The sequence below is a fragment of the Schistocerca nitens genome, chromosome 2 (genome assembly GCF_023898315.1).
Source record: "Schistocerca nitens isolate TAMUIC-IGC-003100 chromosome 2, iqSchNite1.1, whole genome shotgun sequence".
Lineage (NCBI taxonomy): Eukaryota > Metazoa > Arthropoda > Insecta > Orthoptera > Acrididae > Schistocerca > Schistocerca nitens.
Genome location: NC_064615.1, coordinates 471,530,986 through 471,544,501, shown reverse-complemented (window position 1 = coordinate 471,544,501; position 13,516 = coordinate 471,530,986). Strand labels below are relative to the sequence as shown.

General features: G+C 38.4%; 1 protein-coding gene across 2 annotated transcripts in view; it reads right to left on the bottom strand.

The window, feature by feature from the left end:
* LOC126236392 (translational activator of cytochrome c oxidase 1) overlaps positions 1–13,516 on the bottom strand; it is a 53,525-nt gene that overhangs the window by 15,297 nt on the left and 24,712 nt on the right. For both annotated transcript variants that reach the window (XM_049945676.1, XM_049945677.1), the window contains exon 4: positions 2,680–2,833. In XM_049945676.1, coding sequence (XP_049801633.1) covers positions 2,680–2,833 — 154 coding nt within the window. The remainder of the gene's footprint in view (positions 1–2,679; positions 2,834–13,516) is intronic.

Genomic DNA, 13,516 nt, shown 5'->3' with positions numbered 1-13,516 from the left:
TGCTAAAGACAACCTCAATGTGGGGTAATAAATAATATTGTAATAATGTAAATCACTGTTCCTTTTCAGCTGCAGTGGACTACTTACATCAACCTTCATGAGGGAGGAAATATACTGTGAAGCAGGAGTCAAAATGCCTAGCTCCTTAAACAAGATGGTTATGGTGAGCACAATATATTATTCTTGTAGCACATTTTTGAGCAATGAGTACTTTCTCTCTTAAAGATAAGTTACCCTAGAACATTATTGAATGAAAATATACTGATCTGCCTCTCTCCGAGATTTGCAATGATTCTAAGAGCAAATGTGGCTGAACAAAGTTGTTTTCGGGGTTTCAAAATGTGTTTTTTCCAATTTAAATTCTCATCTATATGGGCACTAAATTTTTTTTGAAGTTTCCACCCTATTTGTTATTGTTGTCTTCTAGTTAAGGTTAAGCTGGTTTGGTTGCAATGAGAAAGCTTTTGATATCTATCAGCACCATTTGATTTCAATTGATACAGCTACTCCTATAATCCACCATGCAAAGTCTTAATTATGTGTTTTGTTGCTCATAACTATCATGTTTGTGAATGGACTGTTGTGTTGTTAGATTTTCTTTTAAGTAGAATTACAGTGTTTTTCTGGCACAGTTTTAAGATGGAGAATATTACAAAGAGAGACAATAAGATTTTTTTCAGTGGAAGAGAAAGTAAAAGTTCTCGATAAAGTTGAGGTGCATCATGGAATGTGTGTTACAAGTTTAAGTATTCCTGTGTCCACACATTAAATAATACCATCATGAAAACCAAGGATTTGATTTTGGAAAGTTCAAACAACAGTGAACCAAATGCAAAAAAGGAAAAACAATATGCCAGTACTCAAAAATGCAGAACTGGAAAGAATTACAAGGAACTGGTTTCAGACAACACATGCATCCAACAACCTGGTGAATGGTGTGATGTTACAGTAAAAAGCACTGATGATGCATCTGTAGGTTGGACTAATTGATTCAATAAGAGCTATAATGTGATCTACAAAGCTGTGTGTGGGGAAGAAAAATTGCATAAACGTAAAAACTGTTAGTGAGTGGATGACTTGGTAAGTTGAAAACTTACACAGCACTATGAACCAAAGGACATCTTAAACATCCATAAAGCAGGACTCTTCTAAACTGTACTTCCAAATCAAGCACTTCCCTTCAAAAGTGAAAATTGCAATGGTGGGAAACATAGCAGAGTCCATCTTATAGTAATGGTAGGTACCAAGGCTGATGGTTTTGAAAAACTGAAATCCTTTGTGATTGGAAAATCAAGCAACCACAATGTTTTAAAAATGTGATACCTCTGCCCACAAACTACAGTGCCAATTACAAAGCATGGATGACATCAGAACTTTTTGAAGAAAAGATGTATAGCCTGGACACAAAATTGGCAGCGCACAACAGAAAAATTCCCCTATTTGGTGACTGCTGCCCTGCACACCAGATAAATGTAAATTTGATAAACATGCTACCAAATTACAGAACATGTTGCAGCCCTTGGATTTGGGCATTATCCATGCTTTTAAACCACACTGTAAAAGATCCAAAAATCCATGGCGATAAGGCATTAACTTTGATGGAAGCTCGAAAGATTTTAAAAACAAATGAAAGATATGAATCTGATCTACCAAATGAGGATGATTGTGAAAGTCTTATTGCTTCATCATGGGAAAAGCTACAATTAGATCATCCAGTGCAAGACATCTTCCATGTTGATGAAAGGTTGTGACTGTTGATAGTGGGTCAGTTCTCATATACAAGAAAAAGGTGACAGCATAGGATGTGAAAGTAATAGGACGAAAATGGGGCGCCTTGTAGTACAGATGTAAACGCAATAGTGAAGATTACAAACAAATATATTTCTGCTGCAGTAGTGGACAGCAAAGCTTTCCACTTTATTTATGAAATCAAAACACATACAGAAAAAAATTCACCATAAAAAGTTAAAACAGACTACAAATCTGGATTTTATGTTCAAAAAATGTATGTTTTTGTGGAAAATAACTACAAATGTGTTCATATGCCAGATTTTTGTAAGATTACTGGTTCCCAATTACAGGTCAGTACAATTAAAAAAAATGATTTATTTATGTTTAATCAAGTATATGCTTAAAAAGTAATTTCCCACCTTCTACATTTTCCTCCATTTTACACCTTTTTTTTAAAGCCCCTTGAAAAGTGTAAAAGAGGTGTTTCACTTCAGATAACAATCCACCAGCAAAGGTAAAAAAAAAATGTGTACAGGCATCTCAATATTTACCAAGTAAATCTTGCACTGTACTCTTGACTTAAAAAGAGAGGAGTTAATCTATAAAAATTTTTACACAATAACACAGATGAAGTGGTGAATCAGATAATACCCTGCATAAACAATCTGCAGGAGTGGAGACAATGTTACTAATAATTATTTTAGGCCAGCTCTAAAACACCAATTTCTTAGTTCCCAAGGAAAGTGAATTACACAGTTATTGTAAACTGAGTTTAAGATAGTAAAAAGAGCAGTTTTCATGTGCATTATACCTTTTCAACCATCTTAAATTAAAATCTATACTTTAATTCATTCATACACTTCAAACATTGAGTTTACTAAACAGAAATCCTTCTGTGCTACTACATACAAGGTCATCAATTTAACAAGTCAATGTGTAACAATTTACCTGCAAGACATCCCCATCTAACTGATGCACCTCTTCAGCTCCCACCTCAATTGCATGTTCCTCAGCAACATCAAAGCCAACTCCTGCTGGTGGTGTTACTTCAAACACTCCCTTGTGTTCAAACATTCGACCACCACCATCACTCGCAGTAGCTCTGAAAATTTCTTGTTGATTAATAAATTATAGACCTGCAACTACAGTTGCTCTAAACTACTTATAAAAGTTCAAATATTAATGTCAACTGGTAAAGTTCTCTTGAGCTTCCAGCCATGTCAAGTGGTTCAAAACCCATGAGTTTTTGGCCAACTGCTCCTCAGTCACTGTGAAGTACTTTACTACTTTTTAACTATATGACATACACAGAAATTCAAGACAATTTTATCAGCAAATGTCCTGGTGAAATCTAGCATTCACACCTAAATATTAGCATATAAAATATTACCACATTTTCTGGTTGTTGTCTTGTCATTTACATAAGGGATGACTGCAAATAACAACTTCATCACAAGACCACCATTAAATATTTAAATGCAGTCTTAACATATACATAAAATTAATCAAAAACTCATTTTTAATCAAATATGATATAGCCATGCTACTTTGTGACATTTAAGCACAGTACTTGTTATGTTTGAACTGAAAACAGTTGTCCTATACCCATAACAAATATCATGACAAAGATGAAAAGTAATCTTCAGACTTGATATTTCACAAGAACATGCTCCTAATAAGACATTTCCTTCATGTTGGGAAGGAACAGGCTTCTTCAATCTGTCTTTACTAAGGGTTGGGCACATTGTGATGAAACTCAAAACTGCATGAAGAAATTAAAAATCTACCAGAAAATCCAACATTTTATTGGTCTAGAATTAAGAACTCTCAGTCCCACAAAAAGTGGCATTATAAGCAAAAAAGAAGAATGTAGCCCAACATTTTGTTATTAGAGGTCCATACAAATCACACAAAATTAATCAGCAAGCTGAAGAATTAAACCAGATGCCAACAAAAATAAAAATTAGGTAATATTTGTTTTGAGATTTTGTACATCAATATTTACTTGTATGAAACTCACAGATGTTTAAATTGCATTGAATCTGGCCAGTATATCTGAAGTACCATTAATGGTTTCAGACAATGAGATAGGTCTGGCTACTTCTATACCTGCACTTTGTTACAAAAAGATTTGCTAAACAGACAATAATATGGGCCTCAGAAACAAGACTGCTTCTACAGCTTTTTACTTAGGGCCAATAAATTGCAGAATTCCAGGATGTACAGACAGATTAGCCAAGTTGAAAGAGGGATTAAAAAAGATAAAATGGATGTAGTACAATTATCATCAGAACTGCAGTGAAAAAATGAAGGCCGAATATAATTCAAATCTGGCCATGTGTTTTATTACAGAGAAGGTTACACAAAACAGAGGAATTGATATGTAGGCATTATTGTAAGAAGTGAATTAAAGACAACAGTATAGATCCCTATGGAATATTTTTGAAAAATAAACAAAAGATATTCCACAATCATACAGCTCTATGCAGCAATATGCTCACATTCTATTATAACGTAGAAGACTTCTAGGCTGAGCTTCAGAAGTTCATAAGTGACAGGAAATACATGACAAAATGGTGATCAGGGATTTAAGGTGAAAGTTGGACAAATACTAAAGTTTATTTCTACAGTGTGGAATGTTGAATATAATGCTAGAAATGATAAGTCATTACGTTAGTACAATTTTCTGAGGACAAAATATCTGCCCTTAATACATTTCTCTAGAAAACAATAAACAAAAAATGAACCTCACAAATGGGGCTAAGACGTACAAGGTGTGACAATCCTTAATAAGTCAAAATTGCAAGTGATCACAGGCTCTTCAAATGAAGAGTAAAAACCTGATGCAACATTGAAAAGAAATGGACTCATCAGGCAGGAAGTCGAAAACATAGCATTTGACTATTTAAGAATCATTAATTAAGCCATGTTAAATTAAGCAACAAATTCAGTATCTTAAAAATTAAAGTTACAATGTTATGCAAAAATGGGCAATAGTTTACATTTCATTAAATTGTTTGTAAATTCACAGAGCCCACGAAATTGATTTCTGCAATGTGGAAAGAAGTCACAGGTGTACATATTGTTTGCTAAAGGAACTTATACAAACAGCTAAATAAGTTACAGGCACAATGAAAGCAAAATAAAATCAAATGGAACAACATGACAGACATTAAAGAGAAGGAAATGATTATAGGTACAAAACAGAATAATTAGATTAATGTTTTCAAGACATGTGAGGGGAGAGAATGAAAAATTGATACACTAAAAAACTACAAAAAATAGAAGTATAAAGAAGACAAATCAGAAACTTATACTTTATTACATTTCAAAAGATAAGATGGCAAGAAGAAAATTATACAGTCTTTTCCTAATCTTTTAAAATGCTTGTATAGCTCAGGTAATGAGTCAGAAACATAGATATGTAGTAGAGAGATTATGATGATGTAATAAAAATGATTGCAGGTGAAGGAACAGCTATACAAAAGGAAATTACAAAGTGACCGGAATAATGCCGTAATTATTCTCCTCCACAAGAAAGAGGACATGACATAAAAGAACTATAGTGACATCAACGACAACATAGAACAAACATTAGATTTTAACTGTTTCCTGTTAAATAGAGACCACAGTCCTGCAATATTTTAGAAATGGCAACATTTTCTTCTACCTGATCTGCCATTCTCAAGTGACAGCTGTAAAAGCAACATAATCTAAGAGCGGTTCATAAATTGATGACAATTTATGTAAAAGATGGTCAGGAAATTTTAGTTTGTAATTTTCATAGTTCTGAGAGTAAAGCAGGTGAAAAAATTCCAGCTTATCAAAAGAAGAGAACCTTGTTTTATCTCACACATAACGTAATTTACTATTTCAAAATACAGTTGACAATAAACGTCCATTTCTGTTTCATCTATGTTTAGAATTTATATCACATTTTTGAGCCACAGAGAACATCCAAAAACTTTCGAAAGTGTTTTCCGTGTCAAATTGCAGCTGTTCTGAAAGCTCCTTAATCTTCTTGCTGCAATAAATGACATCATAGTTTTTCGTTTTCAGTATGTTATACAAGACATCTGTGTAACTGAACAACTTAGAAAAAATTTCGAATAAGAAAACCTGACTGAAAGTTGTTCAGAAAAGCTAATGAAACCTCGAGAATTCACCATTGTTGTCTCAATTATCACTATTGTCCAGATCACTGCCACAGTTTTTCACTGTGTTGACTAATCTGAATGAGAACTTCTACCTAGTTGAGGCAGGTGATGGCAACTTCCTATGAACAAATTCCTGTAACTTGTAATTTGTGTTAGAAGATTTGGAAAAAAAATGAAGAAAGATTGCTCAGAGTTTAGAAAAATATTTGACACTCCTTTATATTAGAGATGCTTTGTTGCAAACCCGAATTTAATACTTGGGCATAGCAGTGACTATAGAGAGTCTTGGGATACTGTGACAAACCATACTCTGTTGGCCATTAATATGACCACTCATTACTGATGCTCCATCATATGTCTGGCCAACCAACTTCTTTGCAATGGAAAATTCTTAAACTATGTGCTTAACATGAGCAAACAAACCATTAGTAGTTCTGTCTGCACTGATGTCAGCAAAACCAATGGATCTTCCTCTCACATCACCTTCATGAATGTAGCGCAGAACTGTGGACAGTTGCAATTTACACCGTATGTCTGAAGTTTCATCAAGCATAGTGGCTAAAAAGTCTGCTGTTTCTATTTCCTGTTTCAGTGATCCCTTGACTATCTCAGAAATAGCTTTAATAATGTCATTTTGTATACTTGCAAAATTTCCTCAAAATACTGTATAAGTACCCAAGTGCACTTCTAACAAGTGGTCATAGTTTTTCAAAACATTCAGTAATTCCAGGTAATGTCCTTCGTTAGCAGAAGCATTTGACTCATTATGCCCTCGAAATGGGAGCTCTTGTTTAGCTAAATAAGACACTGTATGGATGAGTCTCTTCAAAACCGAGCGAGGTGGCGCAGTGGTTAGCACACTGGACTCGCATTCGGGAGGACGACGGTTCAATCCCCTCTCCGGCCATCCTGATTAAGGTTTTCCGTGATTTCCCTAAATCGTTTCAGGCAACTGCCGGGATGGTTCCTTTGAAAGGGCATGGCCGATTTCATTCCCAATCCTTCCCTAACCCGAGCTTGCGCTCCGTCTCTAATGACCTCGTTGTCGACGGGACGTTAAACACTAACTAACTACCACCAGAGTCTCTTCAAAATTTACCTGTTCCTTTTAACTTGTTCGTTCTGCTGGCTAATATTACTTCAGTGCTGCTCGTTTAATAAGATGTCAAAACTACCCTGCCCAAACATTTTTAACTGAAATGACTGAATGACTGAATACAATTTCGTGATTTCGAATGTATTTGTTGGCTGAGCAACAGGAGATTTAAATCTGAAAAGTCGTGATTATTCCACACTGATTTTTCTCAGGAAAACAGCAAACAGAAAAGTTTATTTGAATCGGGACAGCCTGTCACAAACAGTCAACACTTTCATACTGTGAAACAGAAAAAATGTATGGTGTAGTGTTCTTTTTTGCTCTTATGGTCTGAAACTAAGTTAGGTAATGGTGGCTTCCGCTTACCTTTTTTAACTACTTCCAGTTTCTCTTTAAGTGTTCTTGTGGAAAACGGTTTTTCAAGCAGGTGTTTCACAGCTGTATTTACTTCTGTTGTCATTTTGAAATGGAATAAAAACACTAAGAACTATTTTAGTTTTTGAAATAAAATACTTCATTGAATTTTAGATTATTACAGACATCTGCAGCTAAAAAGAAAAACCACAAACACCTCTGGGAAAGTGTCTAGATAATGCCAATACCAAGGTGCGGACTGTGAAAGTGTCCTTGCCAGATGAAGCAAACAGTGTGGTCCCTTCACGGCACATGTTCAGTGAAATCAAGTTGTATCCCCTCCTGAAAACTGCATGCGCCCACACCTTTCTATTGTTCCCCTCCTGCCCACATTTTCTCAACAATGTGTGTGGTCTCACTACAGAATGCTTCCCCTGCAAAAGGCTCAGCTTTCCTGCTGGCTGACAACATTTCCCCTGTTCCTGGCGTTTCCTCCGTTCCCTTTTAAACCACAGTCTGTTCACAAGAGCACAGCCACCCCTCAGCATGCAGAATGCCACAGGTCGCAATTAGTCATTCTCATGTCCAGCAAAAGAGCAGAATTTAGTGTTGTTCTCTGCCTATCCACTAACTATATTCTAAAGATTTCAAAATATAAGTACTGTATTCATTAAATGAACTAATTTTTGCAGGGCATGCGGCGCACATCTAGCACACATTGAATATACACACCTTTAATTGCCTCATGCTCTTTAATCAAAGGAGTATGACTGTGAGGGCACCTATATTTCTTAGCCCCAGTGCAACATTTTCTTTGATATATGTTCGAATTGATAGCTACAATACCTACTGCTGTAATAGCGATAATAATATGTGTTCAATACGTTTTCATATGGAACATGACTGCATCTAATGTATTCACAGTGCACACATCATGAAGATTTTAGAACAGACAAAAATCAACAAGCCATGCGTTTGCATGTACTTGCGCACAGGTTTTACCACTTATTTGCAGACTCTTTCATGTGGCACTCCTAAACACCAAGTTCTGCATGGAAATCAATGTGCTCATAAATTTCTTCCCACATACTTAAGCACCACAGTTTTGCTCACACACACACACACACACACACACACACACACACACACACAGACCTGCCACATTCAGTCTCACTGTTACAGCTGTTACAGTATTGTTTCCCTCAAGTGCAGGTAAACTACAAAACTGAATGGCAGGAAACAGTACAGCAAGTTTGAAAGTAGGCTGAAAATCAATTACAGCAAGATAAAAATAATGTTGATGAACACAGTGAGAAGACAGTAGTCCAAGTAAACAATGAAGTCTTAAATCAGTTTGCAAGTTTTTCTAAAAGGGTAGATGAAGACAATGGCTGGATGGACAGTAAAAGAAACAAACAGAAGAGTAAAAATGATCTGCAACACTTTTTGCAGACTAAACAGTTTCCAAAACAAGGTTTCCAATTTGACTGAAAAAAGAAACCTACAGCCAGTGTGTATTGCCAATTTTGACTTGTGGAAGTGAGACAAGGACTTTTAATGTGAAAACTAGTCACAAACTGAAGACTGCTCAACAAGCAACAGAGATATGTATACTGAGAATGATTGGGAGAGGCAGGAAAAGAAACAAATAAATCAGTGAAAACACTAGAGAGGACAATGTACCTATGGCCACAATGGTGCGCAGGACATGTAGTCATGAATACAGACAGAAGGTGGGCCAAGGACACTCTCTGCTGGATTCCAAGAGACAAGCAAAGACCAAGATGATACCCTAATTGAAGATGGGTAGATACAACCAGGGAACATGTAGAGCAACATAGGTACACATATATGAAGACTTAGTAATGGAAAAGGCTAAAGGACATCTTTTTCCAACAGCAGATGTCAAAAGTATACTTATGTAATTTTATTCTGATGAAGAGTATTAACACTAATAATGCCAATCATACCTGAGCTGTTACATACTATTGTTTACTTTAAGCAAGATAATACAATATTTGAGAATAATGGAGCATATACTTACCATTCACTGAAATGCAGACTAAAACAAGACTAATAGTTATGCCAATTACCGTACTAGCTATATTTCTCCCCTGCAGCAGTTTTAAGTAGTTTATTCAAGATAAGAAACATAAGTTAGCCAATAAAAGGGAGAGTAATAATGTAGAAAAACTTGAAGGAAGAAACCTCCATTCCACATCCTTCATTTAGAAGTGACACAAGCAAAACAAACATAATAGCTCTCTTCTGTACTAAGCATCTCGAACACAGTCTGGAGTGACTTTTTTTACCTTCAATTTCTACATATTTTATCACTTATTTGTAATACCTATTTCCACCTTTCTCTCCGTGTATAATGATGAGTACCGTCATCATAGCAATCCTGTGCATTGTCGTACAATGATGGTACAGCTGTCATTGTGCTGCATGCACCACTAGTGACTCTTCTGTACCTTGATGCTTTCTGTAATAGTTCTAAAGCCACACCAATAGATGGCACTAGTTGTAGGTTTGTGAAATTGAGGCATTAATTTGAGCTTACATGAATTCAGTCTGTGTTTTGTGAGCTCTCCCAAGTGCCACATGCCTAACCTCTATGAAGCAGAAGCAGTGAGAATTTGGCATTTTTTGGAAGAAAGTGACTTTAGTGATTCGAGTAATAGTGCAGACTATCACATTCTGCACAATATATCAAGTGATGAAAACAACAGCATTTTGAATGACAAGGAAATAGGAAGTACAAAACACAGCAAGGTGATGCAAGAAACATGTGCCAAGGTGACAACTAGGCAACTCACTGGGACTGGGGCAGTGTAAACGTCCTAAAACTAGAATCTGCACTGTGACATATGAGATAGAAGCAACGGTTCTAAAGTGTCTGGGACAATATACTACAGAAATTCAAGTCATAAATAAATTTCTAACAACACAGTTTTATAGTCCATTGCAAGAAAAGCAAATCCTTATGTAGAAAAAAAAATGGCTATTAATTCAAGCAGTAACAACATATGCTGGTTTCTCCTAACAGTTGATGAAATGAAGGCATACTTTGTTCTCTGCATCCTCATGTCACAGATATGAAAACCTTCTATAAGAGACAAATGGCCAAAAAGAAAAATAACAGATAATCTTGTTCATATGCAGGGACCACAGCCTACAAAAATTTCATAAAAAGAAAGATTTCCCATTGTAGGCTGTACCTTTATATCATTTATTTGTTATGTGACTGGCCAATTTCAACAACAATGTTTTCATCAAGCACATATCAATATAAAAACGGTACTGTATCACTTTTATACAGTCTGAAGAAGCCACAAACATAATAATAACCAAGCCTTAAAATGCAGGATAAGTTATTTTCCTTACTTACATATACGTTAACAGTATGCATTACATCGCATGCAATGTGGCACTCAAATTAAATTACCAATTGACATGTGAAGCCACACATGAAACACTCCTTATGCAGTATAACTTAAGGATGAAAATACCATCCTTTCACTACAAGACCTCATATAATATGGGAACCACAAAATGCAAACTGATGTTGTAATCAGCTGCTGTAATTTTGAACATTCAAAGAAAATTTAGGAGTCTATTGATAATGTATGCCCATGCATATTATATAGTTTGCTGGAGTGCCAATTAGTGATAGTTAAATCTTACATTATATGTAACATCTTGGTTGGTTGGTTTGTGGAATTGAAGAAACCAAACTACTAGGGCCATCGGTCCCTTTCTCTATGAACCTGAAACCCCCACAAGGAATAAGAACAAACAATGGAGATGACAAGAGACGACACAGGACAAGAAAGACATAGACAGAGACCAGACAAAAGGAATTAAAATCACACCGAGTGTGACAGTGGTTGGCCGACCATAGAAACAAAAAAGGAAAATCCAACCACCAAGAAATACACTAAAAACCCCAGTCTAAAATCGTAGGCCAAAGGCCAGACTCAACACAAAAAAAAAGACAAACACTTAGATCAAGCGAATAAAACCCCCTGCATGAATAAAACTCAAAACTAAATCTGCCATCACAACATCATCTGATAAAAAGTGCAGGAAGCCTATCAGGCAGCGCAAACGTCTTCCTGAGCAGAGTTAAAAGCGGGTAGTCCAACAAAATGTGGACCACGGTCAAAGCTGACCTGCAGCAACACAAAGGTGGTGGGTCCTTGCGGCACAATAAATAGCTGTGCGTTATCCAGGTGTGGCCAATGCGCAGCCAGCAGAGGACAACAGAGTCCTTGCGAGAGACCCGCAAGGAGGAGCGCCATGCACCGGTAGCCTCCTTGATGGCCCAAAGTTTGTTGGGTGAAGGCAGGGCACGCCATTCTTCACCCCAGGTACGAAATACCTTCTGCCGCAAAACTGACCTCAGGTCGGTATCCAAAACGCCAATCTCCAAGGCTGGTGCACCGACAGCCAGTTTGGCCAGTGTGTCAACACGTTCATTTCCCGGGATGCCTACATGACCCGGGGTCCACACAAAGACCACAGAGCGGCCGCAACGGGAAAGAGTATGGAGGGACTCCTGGATAGCCATCACCAGACGAGAGTGAGGGAAACACTGGTCAATAGCTCATAAACCGCTCAGGGAATCACTACAGATAACGAAGGACTCACCTGAGCAGGAGCGGATATAATCTAGGGCGTAAGAGATGGCGACCAGCTCGGCAGTGAAAACACTGCAACCAGCTGACAATGAGTGTTGTTCATAATGACCACCTAGAGTAAGAGCATAAAAGACATGACCAGCAACCATCGAACCATCAGTGTAGACAACGTCAGAGCCTTGAAACGCAGCAAGGGTTGAAAGAAAGCAGCGGTGGAAGGCCTCAGGTGGGACTGAGTCCTTCAGGCCCTGTGCCAAATCGAGCCGAAAGCACAGGTGGGGCACACACCACAGGGGTATATGCAGAGGGGCCTGGAAAAGAGGTGGAAGACGGAAAACCCAAAGCTCTGAGAGAAGAGCTCTGACGTGAATTGTGATCATACACCCTGACCACGCCCGCTATTCCGGAAGATGGACGACTGACTGAGGGAACAGGAGACAATAATTGGGATGCCCGGGGAAGCTACAAACGTGTGTAGCATAAGCGGCCAGTAATCGTTGGTGCCAGAACTGCAATGGAGGGACACCTGCCTCTACAAGTATGCTGTTGACAGCTCCAGTGGCGAGTCGGATCCCGCTGTGAAGGATGGGGTCCAGCAACCGCAATGCGGAAGGTGATGCCGAACCGTAAGCCAGGCTCCCATAATCTAGATGGGACTGAATTAACGCCCGGTACAGCCGCAGAAGGGTAGACCGATCAGCACCCCAGCTGGTGTGACTCAAGCAATGAAGAGCATTAACATGCCACCAGCACGTTTGTTTAAGCTACCAAATATGAGGCAGCCAAGTCAACCAGGTATGAAAAACCAATCCCAAAATCTGATGCGTCTCCACCACAGCAAGGGATTCACCGTCAAGATAAAGCCGTAGCTCAGGGTGTGCAGTGCGTCGCCGGCTGAAATGCATAACGCAGGACTTGGTAGCCGAAAACTGGAAGCCATGCGCTACAGCCCAAGACTGCACCTTTTGGATAGCACCCTGCAGCTGCCGTTCAGCAGCTGCAATGCCAGTGGAGCTATTATACACTCCTGGAAATTGAAATAAGAACACCGTGAATTCATTGTCCCAGGAAGGGGAAACTTTATTGACACATTCCTGGGGTCAGATACATCACATGATCACACTGACAGAACCACAGGCAAATAGACACAGGCAACAGAGCATGCACAATGTCGGCACTAGTACAGTGTATATCCACCTTTCGCAGCAATGCAGGCTGCTATTCTCCCATGGAGACGATCGTAGAGATGCTGGATGTAGTCCTGTGGAACGGCTTGCCATGCCATTTCCACCTGGCGCCTCAGTTGGACCAGCGTTCGTGCTGGACGTGCAGACCGCGTGAGACGACGCTTCATCCAGTCCCAAACATGCTCAATGGGGGGACAGATCCGGAGATCTTGCTGGCCAGGGTAGTTGACTTACACCTTCTAGAGCACGTTGGGTGGCACGGGATACATGCGGACGTGCATTGTCCTGTTGGAACAGCAAGTTCCCTTGCTGGTCTAGGAATGGTAGAACGATGGGTTCGATGACGGT